At 42.2% G+C, this 14,673-nt stretch overlaps 1 protein-coding gene across 1 annotated transcript; it reads left to right on the top strand.

The window, feature by feature from the left end:
- The first annotated feature begins 1,624 nt into the window (after nucleotides 1–1,624).
- Nucleotides 1,625–14,258, top strand: CNPY3 (canopy FGF signaling regulator 3). The gene is made up of 6 exons (XM_054984548.1): nucleotides 1,625–1,813; nucleotides 6,371–6,494; nucleotides 8,259–8,355; nucleotides 9,326–9,448; nucleotides 10,719–10,836; nucleotides 12,915–14,258. Exons 1-6 carry the CDS (start codon nucleotides 1,693–1,695, stop codon nucleotides 13,154–13,156), a joined length of 825 nt encoding a protein of 274 aa, XP_054840523.1. The 5' UTR covers nucleotides 1,625–1,692; the 3' UTR covers nucleotides 13,157–14,258.
- The last annotated feature ends 415 nt before the right edge of the window (nucleotides 14,259–14,673 follow it).

The raw sequence follows: 14,673 nt of genomic DNA, 5'->3' as shown, positions 1-14,673 counted from the left end.
AAGACTTCACTTGGAGAGTAGCCATTTTTGTTGTGGCCTTCTATTTGGTTTCCTTTGCCTATGGCCAAGCCAGGGACTCATGCTTTGTCTGGGCACAAATCCGGCTGGAAGATTGGGGCTATCAGCCTTTTAGCATCCTTGTTCTTTAGAAATACAAAAGAAACAAACTTCTGGTTGGCTTTTCATTAGCACATGATATATTTGTGATTTATGTAGCCTTTTTTGTATTATTGTGTTTATTGTCCACAGCTACTGTGAATCTGTTTTTCACTTCAGTTATGTTTAAAGAGACACATGATTAGTGTCCAGGGTCTGACAACAGAATAGGGTCCCTTGAAGGAGCAGTTCACCTACAACGATGTGCTTGGTGGGTGGCCTATCTGTGAGAAGACCATTTGGAAGGCTTGAATTTGGAGAAAGACAGAGAGCTGGTAAATTGGTGGAAGATAAAGCACCGTGGAGTGCAAGGTTTCTCTTTGCTCTGATGCTGGAAGTGTGTGCTTGAAGTGATATGCTGTTTTTCAGGTGTATCTTCTGCTTCTACTTATGCTCTACTCATGTATTTGTAAACAAAGCAAATATTACAAATCCCAGAGGGGTAGCTGTGTTCGTCTGTTGTAGCAAAATTAAACAGGAGGCTAGTACTACTTTAAAGTCATGCATGATTTTATTCCACCTTATTGGACTAGAAGACATCCAAAAAGCTCTTAGCTGTATTATTAGAAGTCACATAAGTCCACATATACCTATTGATGGCTCAGATTTAGTACAGATATTTGCACTCAGGTGATTGTGTCTGTTTATAATGTCTATGAGTAATCGCTTTTGAAATAATGTAAGTTGCCTTGAGTTCCTTTTTGGTGGAAAGGTGGCTAATAAATATTTTAAATGAACAATAAATAATTATGTATGTGCATTAGCAGCCTAAATAGCCGACTAGCCTGATTTTATGAGCTTGGAAGCTAAGCAGAGTTGGCCAATAGTACTGCAATGATTTGAGTGCAACTTGACTGCACACAATTATTATTGTGTCTGTGTGAACTGTCAGTACAACACATTTGCTTGACAATGGGATAATCGGTGTAGAATTATGCTCTTTTAACTCCAATGGTCTGGAGCGGGACCCACGTTCGGAACGAAAGCAAATCCTTTTTAAGTAAACAGAGACTGGGGCCCGGGCCTATCCCTTTCCCTGTTTGAGATCCTGAAGGATCATCCATTGTCAAGTCAGAAACATGCCACAGTAGTGAGTTAGGCGAACCAATGCTTTGACTCAGCATAAGAATCACACCTTGGTGCTAATGAGAAAACAGAAATTCCACGCGTGACCTGCAAATAACCTTTTTGTAATGAATGGGGCAGGGATTCTAGGCAGGGACAAAGGCAAAGATGCTCCAATCACAAGCCAATCTGAGCATCGCTTCCATTGGCTGAGCTGAGAAATAAAGCCTTCTGCGTTTCTCGTTGGGGAAGCGAGTGACTTTGAGGCATTCTGATTGGTTGGTGCCTCAAGGGCCTGGGGTATGCGCCTGCCGGTTGGCCAGCTTGTGACACGCTCCTGGCTGAGATTGGCCGAGACTCCTGGTTGCTATAGTTACACTTGGAGAGAGGTAAGGTTCCCGGAAGCGCTGGGCGGGAGGAAGTGTCTGTTGGAGGGCGGTGGAAGCGTGGCAGTCCTGGCGGGGACCCCCCATGGCTTCCTGGGGTCCCACCGCGGTGCTCTTGATGGTTCTGCCGCTGGTGCCGGCCCCTGGGCTGGGGGGAGCCGTCGCCGAGGACGGCGATTGGGTGAAGCTGCCCAGTAAATGCGAAGGTGAGAGCGGGAAGGGGGGATGGGGAAGCGCCGGGTTGGGTCGGGTCGGAACGCGACAGCAGGGGTATCCTTTGGAATAGGAGATTAGCCAGATTCATGTAGGAAAATGAGTCCATCAGAAAAGTATTATTATGAATGGCTGTTTATTTAATTATTTACATTATTTATTGTCCGCCTTTCTCACTGAGACTCAAGACAAATTACACAGTGTGAGTCAGTACACTCAATTTCAAAGACATTTAAATAAACATGTAATAAAGTATACACGTACAAATTTGGAAAGATTTAAAACCAGCAGAAATCCAATGCAGAGCTGAAGAAATGCTAAATTAGACATAGGCAATTGTAATTCTAATACTGACATATTAAACAACATCGAAACTATCCTGTAGGGTCATACTTATAGCAAGTATAAGAGTCTATGGTCTCTCATACTTAGAGCAAGAGTAGTAAAGTCTATGGTCCCTCCCTATTCTTTTACTGATGCATCTCTTTGAGACCACTTCCTTATAGTACAGCCCTCCTATCTAAGTAAAAAGCCCTCTCGAATGACTCAGTTTTGCATAGTTTGCAGAAAACTAGGTAAAAGAAACAAAATGTCTCGTCCTCCTGCAAAATTCATAATCTAGAAGGGGCAGCAGTAGGATAGGGTGAGACAAGCATAGGAAATAATGGTTGTGGACAAATGCAGTGACATTTAAAACTTGTTCATGGGAGCAGAAGGAGAATAAATATTAATGGGGATAAGGCAAAGACAGTGTTGAAAAAAGAGGGCTTGAGGACGATTTGAAAGCATATGCCTCTGTGTTCTTGTGGTGCTAAACCTTTAATGTGTTATTTGCATAACTGGAGCTTTAGTAAAAGAGAGAGGCTGTGAAAGGAAAAGTTGTCATTGGAAATGAGAGGGAAGCAGTATGATTGCCTAAGTGTGCTGGACCTGGTTTCCTATCCCCCTCCTCTCTTGTCCCACTACCGTCAAATGCTTTTGGCAGCCCTGAAGAAGCCATTGTCTCTGAGAGCCACTTCACATGTTTAACATTTCCTTATAATAAGGGGCTTCATTGTACAAAATGGTATGGAACCTGCTTGGAGGTTGTCCTAGATGATAGTTGCACACCTGTGAGTTTCATGACCCTACATGTTTTTACAAGCAATTGTCTGTAGATGGACTCACATTCTAGCTGTATCTGAAGAAGTGAGCTGTGACTCACGAAAGCTCATACATACCCTACCACAAGTTTTGTTAGTCTTATACGTGTATTGGACTCTTGCTCTTTTAAATTGTCTAGTGTTCTGATTAGGTGTGCAGCATATGTAGCTGTAGTGAAGTGTGTACATATCTTTGCATGTGGCACTCTGTTTTTCCTGCTATTTCCTAAGGTCGGTGTTAATTAAAAAAACATGTTAATGTGTGTAGAGGAATTCCTTCCTTAATTTCCTGTCCATTAAATGGGAATAATGGAGACCTTCCTCATTCCAGGGCATTTGTGAAGTTGAATGAGACAAGATAAAGTTGTAGGCTTTTGAAACTGAAGTAAATAAATAGAACTTAATTTAGTCACTGGAGAAAAGGATAAACTTTGGGCTCAAACAACTGGTTTGAAGATGTGTGTTCTTGACCTAAGGAAAGATCTCACCTTCTCGAGCTTTGAATGAGTGACAGAGACAAACTTGTAGTGATGGAGCTGGAAGGGCTGAAACACTGAGCATAGGGAAAGCACATCAGTTACTGTTAGACATGACTGTGCAATTATTGTTTTGCATAAAGTTTGACAGCATGATATGATGTATAAAATCAAATTATGGAAAAGGTTCACCTTCTTTATTTTGATATGCTGAGGAGTTGGCCCTGTACTCCTTTGCAGAAAGTTTGACAGCATGATATGTTGCATAAAACCCTTAAAATGTTGCTCTGAACAGCAGCGAATTGGTCAGACTCATTCTTCCTACTCTGACTTAAAGGTGTTAGGAATTTGAGTTATCTGCTCTTTTTCTTATCTCCTATCCAAGGTGGAGGCTGTCATGCTTTCCTCTGTTAAACAGATTCTGACTTCTGTCTTTCCAAGTATCTACCACTGCAAGATGCAGAATCTGTATTTCATGTAGAGTATGCACTATGATAGTGAAAGGAACAAAGAAGTTTCTTCCCTCCCAGTTCACTGCCAAGGTACCAGAAGTTGCAGGAGTTTAAGTAGCTTAAGTAAGTCCAATGTAAGCCCAAAAGATAATTCTAGGTGTATTCCACAGGGCCTGCTCTGTAGCTGTGGCCTCAAGTCCTGACTTTCGAAATAAGAGCCTTTGCCTCAGACTTCTCTGCCTTTTCACCCCAATCCAGGAGCCAAATTCTCCTTTCACTAGGAATCTTGTGAGAATTCAGGATGCCTGGTTAGGTTTTGCTGCCTGGGGAATAAGGTTCTTGGAGAAGGGAAGGAGAGTTAGTACTTTGGCCAAAGGCAGTGGGTGAAGAGAGGTTGGTGGAGCCTCAGGTGATGTCCCTTGTTGAGCCACCAGTCTGTTCAGTAAATGTAGGTCATTTTCACACATCTTTAACATAACACAAAGCTCACGAAACGAGGGCGTCTTCATGGCATAATTTCTGACATCATTGCACCATGAAAACGGAATCATGATGGGGTGACATCAGAAATCGCGCCATGAAGACGCCCTCGTTCTGTGAGTTTTGTGCGATTTTGCATGATGTTAAGGACATGTGAAAATGACCATAGCTGTGGAATTGGCTTTGAGAGGGGGAGAATCTATATGAAAAGAGGAACAAACAAAAAGAAACTGGTTATTCACTTGTGTGTCAGTACCTATGCATAGGTGTGAATTTGGGGTTTCTGCACAGAGAATTGCAATGAGTCTTCATGCCTCTTCCAGCTCTAAGCTCTATGGTTGTATTAAAAATGTTGGCCAGTCTTGTATATGTTAGCTTACTCTGTTACATGAAAAAGTAAGTTTTGCGCTCAGGGAATATAAAAACTTGGTCCAGTTTATTTTGTCTACCACCACTGCAGTGTAGAGGGGATAGGCATTTTGGGATCTAAAACTCCCTTGATGTGTTACCAGATTCTTCACTGTGTGGTATTTCCCATAAATGGAGAATGCTCCTGGTAGAAGAAATTTTAGTACTCTCTTGCCTGACTTTGCGCATCTTTACACACAGCAGTGGACTGCATGCCAGTGGTTGCACAGGACAATCTTATTGTACTCATCCAGAAAACAGAAAGCTGGTCCTGGGGGGATAGAGGTTTTTTGAGAAGTGGGCAAAGGAGGCTCAGAAAGTAGAATAAGTTTGGAAAGAGAGCCCTAGTTCAACTTGAGACTTCATTAGAGTGCTTGTGACTGTTGGTAAACTTACCATCCCTTCATCTGCTCTAAATGCTTTTTCACACACAACAGGGCAGCAAATTCGGGTTTGAAACAAAATGTACACTTGATAATGGGGCTGTGGTCTATTTCAGCTCTTTGACAAGTATACCTTCATAATATCTATGACTGCAAATATTAGCACATTCCTAATTTTTTGTGACGTGTATAAATATGTCTACACAAGCTGGATCTCATCTTTGCCTTTACCAATAATGTATTATATTATTGAGATGGTGGGAGAGTTTTATTTGTCATTAATTGCTATAATGCCTCTAGTGTTCAAATATATGCAAGCTTCTGGTGCAATATAACTTTCCTATGTGTTATGAGAACACCCTAGTCTACCAACTTTGGGTCAGCTATTAAAATCTATTTTACTTATTTATTGGTTATTTATTTAGTGGACTTTTTAAAATTCGCTCTCCCTGTAAATGGTCTTAAAGCAGATAACAACAAGAATAGTTACAATAAAAACAACATTAAAATCAAAATACATTTGGGCGGCAACCCAAGTTACTCAGTCCCCACCCAAAAACATTCCATGAAGTGAGAACAGGCAGAATTTATTAATATTCCAGTGGGAAACTGGGGTGAGGGTTTTTTTCAATCCTTGCCCCCGAAAGGAGACCAGCATGGAAGCCCGGAAGCCCACCTATTCCTCATCTCAGCCATATGCCTGGCAGAACATCTCCGTCTTGTGGGCCCAGTGAAAAGATAGTACATCCTGCCCGACTCTTTTTGCAACAGTCAGAGAGTTCTACCAGGTTGGTGCCAAGACTGAAAAGGCCCTGGCCCTGGCCCTGGTTGGGGCCAAGCAAGCATCCTTGGGGCCAGGGGCCAGCAGCAGCTGTTTGTCAGCTGAATGGACACTCACCCCCCTCCAGGGAACATATGGTGAGAGACAGTCCCACAGATATGCTGGTCCCAGTCCACCAAGGGCTTTATAGGTTAAGACCAAAACCTTGAACCTAATCCAGAACTCAACTGGGAGCCAGTGCAGCAGATGCAGAACCAGTGTTATATGCACCCTATACGGTGTAGCCGTAAAGACACATGCAACCGCATTCTGGACCAGTTGTAATTTTTGTAGAAAGCCCAAGAGAAGCAAGTTACTGTAATCCAATTTTACTTACTTACTTACTTACTTACTTACTTACTAACTGTGGTCAATCTTCTCTGTCTTAGTGTGCAAATATGTGGCTTTAGAACTGAAATCTTCTTTTGACGAAACTGGCAAGACCAAGGAGGTGATTGACACAAAGTATGGTTTCTTGGATGGCAGAGGATCTAAACTAAAGTACACAAAATCGTAAGTGAATGGAGATGCTGATGAGCATGTGGGAGTAATGATTCTTCATACCCTATATTATTGCAGTACCTCAGTGGATAAACCCCTGCTACTCCCATTTTAGAAGAATTATCTAAATGTTTTTATGGTATGCTTGTTAAATGTTTACACATATAGACTCACAATGCAGTTCTCAGCAGAGTTGGGCTGTTATTGTGCTTAGGACAGTGTGAGTCTCTTTAGGTTTACACTGTGAGGAGGGGTGGTGGTGGCCATGACTCAGTGGAAGAGCTTCTGCTGGGCATGCAGCGGTCCCAGATTCAGTCCCCAGCATCTCCAGAGCTGCTGCCAGTCCAAGTACACAATAAAGACCTTGATGGTCTGATTCGGTATAAGGCAGCTTCAGGTAGTTCCTTATTACTGTATGTTCCTATTCCCAGAAGCTGTTCATCGCCTGCTTCTTTTGCAGAGTTGGTTCATTTCACACTGTGCAGGCTCTGTGTAACCATGAGGCATCTTTGTGTAACTGCAGGCAAAGTAGCAATGAAATCCAATTAAAGCTAGGAACTCCAGAGTTTTACTGAAACCATCTTTTTTTCTAAAAGATTAAGATAGGTGGAAAGCATTTTTAATTTAGAAAAGTGATATTTTGAAAACTCATCGCTGTATGACACTGAGAGATCTCTGTCTTTTGGTGCTACACCTCTGAAGATGCCAGCCACAGCTGCTGGCGAAACGTCAGGAACTACAATGCCAAGACCACGGCAATACAGCCCGGAAAACCCACAACAACCATCATCGCTGTATCTTTGAGAGCTAGAAACATCAAGCACAGTCCAGTGAGATGTGGGCATACATAGGACTAGGATCTAAATGTTTAACTATGTATGCCAATTCCACTGGTTTCAGTCACTTCCAAGTTATATTGCCCCATGAATTAACGCCTCCAAAACATCAGTAACAGCCTTGTTCAGATTTTGCAGCCTGAAGGCCATGGCTTCATTAATTGAATAAACCTCTTTTCCTACTGCCTTACTCCTTTTCTAGCATTATTAACTTTTGAAGTGAGCCTTGTCTTCTCATTGTGTGACCAAAGTACTATAGCCTCAGTTTCATTGTAGCTTCTAGGGAGAATTTAGGCTTGATTTGATCTAGAACCCACTTACTTGTCTTTTTGGCTGTCCATGGTATCTGTAAAACTCTCCTCCAAGACTACATCTCAAATGAATCAACTTTCTTTGTGTCAAATTTCTTCATTGTCCAACTTTCACATCTGTACATAGTAATGGAGAATACCATAGTATGAATTACCTTGATCTTAGTCCATGGTGACATATTCTTATCATTAAGGATTTGTTTTAGTTCCTTCATAGCTGTCCTTCCAAGTCTCAGTCTCCTTCTGATTCTTGATGGCAGTTTCTCTTTTGATTGATGATTGAGCCAAAGAGCAGTAAATCTATAACAATTTCTGTTCCTTCATTGTCTCTCTTAAAATTGCATAATTCCTTAGTAATCATTTCAGTTCTTCATTATTTTCTGTTGGTAATGAGGTGTCATCTGCATATCTCCAATTGTTAATGTTTCTTCCACCAATTTTCACTCCATCTAAATTTTAGCCAGCTTTCCTTATATGTCCTGCATATAGGTTGAACAGATAAGGAAATAGTATACATCCTTGTCTGATGCCTTTGCCTATTGGAAACTATTCTGTGTCCCCATATTCTATCCTAACAGTAGCCTCTTGGAGAAATCTTTCCACTCAATAACACCTTTTTGCGTCTGCAGGGATATTCGCTTAATTGAGGTGCAAGAAAACATCTGCAACAGGTTATTGGAGTACAACCTGCACAAAGAGAGGACAGGAAGCAACCGTTTTGCAAAGGTACCTTTTCTTCAGTTCTTGCATTTCTAGAGTTTGCTGCAACCTACTCTTTTTTTCTTGCAAGTCTTAAGTGCCACTCTACGCAAAGTTACTGTAGTCTCTGCCTATTGATTTCAGTGATATTAGCGGATAGTGCTTGGAATCAAATGCTTGGTCAGTGGCTTCAGAATCAGATTACCCATCTGAAAATGGTCTGCCGTGAAAAGCCTCTGTTTGAGGAGGAAGGCAGGATATGCTAAGGTGGTATTTTGCATATCTTTGATCAATCCAATGCCTAAAGGATTTTGTGCTTCTTGAGCTGAGAAAACTTTTCACAGCAAGAAGAAAAATCTCAGCTTAAGGATATCTGCAAAAAATAATATGTAGAAATATTTGATTTAGAAATAATCACAAGCACTTTTAACACAGTGCAAGTTAAGGAACCAGGTTCAAATTTGTGCTCTGCCACAAAAGCTTGCTGAGTGACCTTGGGCCAGTCACGTACTCTCAGCCTAACCTACCTCAGAGGGTTGTTGAGAGGAGAATGATGTGAGCCACTTTGGGTCCCCATGGTGGAGAAAGGTAAATAAAGTAAGTAAATAAAGTAAGTAAATCACTGAATTCAGGATTGTACCCCTTGCCCTTCCTTTTCTTTTTGGAATGGAATTGTTCAGCAAGGCACTTCCACAAAGGGAATAGGGCAGTAGTTTATGGCCGTGTTTATCATACGTATTACCATGTTCTTACTGCATTACTTCTAAATTCTGTAATCCAGTTTTTTTCATTGTTTATGATTTACCATGACTGTTTATTGCATCGCTGTCTAATTTGGGAACCCAACCATTGCACTGTTTGTATATCTTATATTATTTCTATTGTAATATTTTAAAATTTTTGTAACATTTGTAAAAAATGGGCTATAAATAATGTCTTTTAAAAAAATTCACCCTCCTAAACACATCTGTTAACTTGAATTCCCTTATTGCTTTAGGGCATGTCTGAGACATTTGAAACTCTTCATAACCTGGTGCATAAAGGAGTGAAAGTGGTGATGGACATCCCTTATGAGCTTTGGAATGAAACCTCTGCAGAAGTGGCTGACCTTAAAAAACAGGTATGGTGCTTGGATTACCTTGACCACGAGAACAGCTGGCAGTGAAGCACTTCAGAATGACTGCAGCTTCTGAGTGATCGTCTGGCCTTGAGCAAGAACAGTACCCAAGATTGTATTGTTGGCTACTTAGCAGAATATCTGGAAGGGCTTACAATTCTCTTTGCCTTTCAGCAGATTCTGTACATCTGATTGGTTGGTTGGCAGAGGCTCAGGCACTTTCCTTGCCATTTTCTGCTCTCATTTCCAGTCCTCTCAGTGTGTACCTTACTCTGCAATCCATGTGTGAAACTGCTTCCCCCTCACACTCTTTGCCTTCCTAAGCTGTGTAGTCCTGCTGAAATCTAGCAGTTGTACCTACAGAGCTTCTGCTCCCCCTCTCTCCCCACTGCGAAGCAAATATCCACAGAATTCTGCCCAGTCAAAGCTGCTTTTGAGGATCTGGTAAACTGTTTGACTGTAATGAAAATGACAACCAAGGCTTTCTTTAGCTGGAGAGGACCAACTGAATGGATTTTCTTCCCCCTAAAATGGAAAGATTATTGGGTGGCTTTTGGTACTGAAAAAATTCCTTTCCTGAACATTTGATCAGAGACAACGTTGTTCCTTAACTTTAAGGGTAGGGGAGTGATATTTAAAATGAAGATCTGGTTGAAAATACGGATGGATCTTTATATGGAGCATAACAGAATATGTGCTCTAGCTGTACAATTTGTCAGTCACGGTGTAAATTCTGTTCTTTTAAACATGTGAGGAAGGGACAAATTGAAGTTTCCCATTAGTATTCTTGGGGGTGTTCTTGTTTCCCTATTTGCTGCCTTGAGGGGCTGATAAACTGTTTAACAGTAGTGAGTATAACAACCAAGACTTAATGACTGGCCCAAGGTCAACAAGAAAGCTTCATGGCTTTGTCTCCTTCATCCTAATCTCTGCTGCACACGGGCTCTCTGGAGTCTCCAGCTATAGGTAGTAGTAGACACACCAGGCCCGAGATAAGGGCATGCGAAGGTAGGTTGGTTAGTGGGTGAGAAAGAGAGAAGGATGGAGGGAAAGAGGAGAAGCTATGGGGCTCTCAAAGAACGAAAAGAGGAAATAGTAGGGAAGGAGATAACATGGAAAATTGAGGTGCCCACTGCAAGTCCTTGCAGGTCCCGTTTGTGTGTTCAGAAATTCCATGACACTGAAAGGCGCTGTATTACCCACATTTTCCCTTGTATTTGTAGCTTTCTTTGAAAAAGGAAATTTTCTAATAGACTGTATCCTTGACTACTAGTGTGATACAATGGTGGAGGAATATGAAGATGTTATTGAAGACTGGTACAAAAACCACCAGGAAGAAGACATCTCCCAGTTCTTCTGTGCAAATCACGTTCTGAAAGGAAAAGACACCAGTGAGTTGCTCTTCTGGGGTGACAGGCTTGGCTGTTGGGTTCCAGGAACGTGTGTGCAGCCAACCCTTCTTTAGTAGATTGGAAGCCAGTGGTAGGCTGCTCATAGTTGGTGCTGAGAAGAAGGGCACTTATAGGCTGGAAAGTGTTGGCACGCTTTATAGAACAAAGTGCTACACAGAATATGTGGCTTTAAATTCCTAGTCAGCCATATGCTTCCCCTGGACAAGCCTATTTTTGTCTGTATAATGAGAATATCAAAGGCCTCACTCCGGGGGTTATGAGAATGAATGAGATGAAGCTTGCAAGCCACATCTGTACACTTGGAAATATAATCTTCTGCAATGTTGAGTCAATCAGTTGGTTCAGTTAAAGGTGTTTTGGTTACAAAGGTTTCCCTGACTAGTCAGGTGGCTGATCTTTTTTATTATTAATTATTTGAAATGCAAGTATGGCTGGGAATGCCGTGTTTGTACCACCAAAACATAAGGAATGCTTCCCCTCCTAGAACAGCTGTTTTATACATAGGCAGATATGATTGCTCAGCTGCTAAGTTAGGTCCTCAACTTGATCTGGATGGCCCATGCTAGCCCAGTCTCATCAGATCTCGGAAGCTAAGCAGGGTCCTCCCTTGTTAATACATGGGTGAGAAACCAGCAAGGAAGACTAGGGTCACTATGCAGAGGCAGGCAATGGCAAACCACCTCTGTTTGTCTCTTGCCTTGAAAACCCCAGCAGGGATCGCCATAAGTCATCTGTGACTTGACTGCATCTTAAAACAGACAAGCTAGGTCATAATGCAACTGTGTCTGCCCTCATTAAGGTGCTACTTAAATCAGGTGTTGTTCCTGTCCTCATTTACCATTTTTGTAAGAGTTAAAGGAGCTCAGGATTACACACACACACCCCATTTCATCCTTACAACATCCCTATGATAGGTAGGACAAAGAATTGGTGACTGGCCCAAGGTCACTCTGAAGGTCATGGCTGGATTAGGATTTGAACCCAGGTCCTCTTAATCCTAATAACCCATAAATTAAATGGAATGATTCTAATGGATGCAGGGTGTGACTAGCATCGCACCCTTAGTGGGTTGGAGAAGGGCTTAGAGGAGCAGGAGAGGAGCTCAGTGGTAGAACATCCGCTTTGCATGCAGAACATCCCAGGTTCAACTCCTGGCATCTCCAGTTAAAAGGATCAGGTAATACATGATCTGAAAAAATCCAGCCTGAAACCCTGGAGATCCACTGCTGGTCAGAGTTGGCAGTACTGACCTTAATAGACCAGTGGTCTGACTGAATAGAAGGCAGCACCCATATGTTCATTCAGTACCACCCATGACTTTCTGGGAGAAAAAGCAAAACATAGATGCCATTCAGCTGAAAACACAGAAGGCCTACAGTTGATCAAGTACTGACCTGTCTTTTCCAGTTGAACGGTATGTATTTTTTGCTTCTCCCCAGAAGGCCCTAGGTGCAGCCTAATATTAGCCTTATACCACATCCATCAGCACCAATAGCATATCCTTTTCAGGATGCAGAGAGAGACCTTAAGATCACGGCCTAAGAAATCCCTCCCCCATCTCTTTTCCTCCTAATTCCCCCCCCCTTAAAAAAAAAAAACAGCCTTGCACACTATGGCTTGGATTACCAGAACATTTTTTGTGGACCAAACGATTTCCAACTGTAGAGTGCAACTTTCGCACTTCATCCTGCTGCAGCCCAAAATACCCTCCAAAATGTTTCTCCAGGGGGAGAAGGGACCCTCAGGTGAAGAATTTCAGGGGACATCTTGGGCTGCAGCAGGTCACAGGAAGCAAGAAAGTCATGCTCCAGAAATGGGCAGAAACGGTTCCATCTACAGAAATGCTCTGTTGGCTCCAAGTTCATGTGTTGTTTTTGTTCATCTTAATAAAAAGTATTACACAGATTTTGCTTTTGAATGTTGCTATGGAGTAATGCAGCTATCTGCACGGAAATTACAGTTTACTGGGTTTGGAAGACAGTAGTGGGAATGGTGATAATGAAGCAGGAATACGGATGATATTCCACTGTTTCCTTTCTTCCTTCTCACCTCCATAGGTTGTTTGACAGAGACTTGGAGTGGCAAAAAAGGGGACATGGCACCTTCAGGGCAGAAGAAAACTAAGAAAAAAGATGGCAAAACCAAGAAGTCTACAAAAACTAAAAAAAGGAACAAGGACACCGTTGAGCAAGAAATGGAGAATGTGGAGCCAGGTGCAAAGGAGCCCCTTGATCAAGTGGAGGCAGAAGGGAACATTCAGAAAGTGGCTCCACTTTCTCACAAAGCCGATGAATTGTAGGCTCTTCCCCTCCCGCTTCCCTTGTGTGTGGGACTGCAAGCCTGTATTCAGGCCATCGAGAATTGCTTTAGCCTGCTCGAATTGCAGGATGGAGACTGACTTACTCGGTGGGAAGATATTTTAGTATAAGTCTTTTCCTGAGGGGCAGTGATCATGGCCACTTGAACTGTAGCTCTCCAGTGTTATTGTGTGCAGTTGTACCTTCAACATCACACGTGCAGGGTGGGTAGAAATGAGCTAGCCTCTTGTGTGCCCAGGGGGGATGGAGCTAGACAGAAAGCTCTTTCTATAGAAGGTGGGATGATGGTTACCTGAACGAGGCTTACCCTCGAAGGCTGAGTTTTCCAGCTATGTTGCTTCCCCCCTCTTGACTTGCCAAACATAGCTGTGCAGTAAGAGTTAAGGCAAGGTATAAGAACATCTTTTTTGAGACAGTATTCACCAGTACCTTTTGGGGGGGTTATCCTAAGGCTTGAGGAGTGAATTGGTGGAAATCAGTGCAACCGGATATATAAGTACTGTCATTTTTTTAAAAAACAGCACTGGATATAAGAGAGGAAAATGTGATCCTCCAGGTGCTCATTTTTCTAGCTGGGGTACAAGATTTGGTCAAGATAACTTGCCAGCTATAACTTGGTACATTCCCAAAATCGGTTCCTTAAAAAGTGGACATTGGTTCTACCGTTTGAAATCATGCAGATAATGGAATTTACCTAATGGAAAGTGAGGGTGAAGGTTCTACCGAGGCAACAAAGGGCATTGTGCTTTTGTTGCCATTCCTTCGTTGGTGAGTCCTCTTCCCACCTTATCAAGGGTTCAATTCCCTATAGCAGCTCCAGCCTGGAGACAGCTTGCACATGTCTATGATACTTCCTCTCCCACCATGTACCCTCTCAAAACCCTTTGCCTTCTGTTATTGCATTGAACATCCTTACCATATGTTGGAGTACTGCAAAGATTTGCATAGCTATTGTATAAAACGATTTGCATAGCTTTTGCTCTATTTAACCCATGTGCTGGCTCTCCATCTCTGTGCTGCAACATGCACAGCTTTATCTTCAGTTTATGCAATGATGTGTTCCTATCCATTTTTGTGACTCAAGGTATTTTGTAGCTTGATTTTTATCATGTGGAGTATCCTGACAAACCAGTGGAGGTCTCCAGTTCCAGAACAAACAGCTGAATGGCATTTTCAGAGAGATTGTGTGCAGTGAAGCATTTGTACCTCTTGAGGGCTGTTTGAGGCCTGTTCTGCTCTTTATTGAACTTTTTGTTCCACAATGAGCATTTGTAGCCTTTGGAGAAATGTGATGCACAATAGATAAAGATGGTGTGGCTTAAACAAAAAAAGTATCAAAAGAGGAACATCTATAGATGCCTAAACATTGGTCTACATGTTTTTTGAACCACTCTGGGAGTTTCTAAATGGAAAAAGGATGTGTGAGCAAAAGCTAAATGGATTCTGTGCTAAAAAGTTAAGAAGATTTAGTGTTTTTGTACTCACTGTAGTTAGGTTG

Source organism: Eublepharis macularius, chromosome 1, assembly GCF_028583425.1.
Source record: "Eublepharis macularius isolate TG4126 chromosome 1, MPM_Emac_v1.0, whole genome shotgun sequence".
In the NCBI taxonomy this organism is placed as follows: domain Eukaryota; kingdom Metazoa; phylum Chordata; class Lepidosauria; order Squamata; family Eublepharidae; genus Eublepharis; species Eublepharis macularius.
The sequence above is the reverse complement of the archived record's forward strand: the minus strand, read 5'-3'. Positions and strand labels throughout refer to the sequence as shown.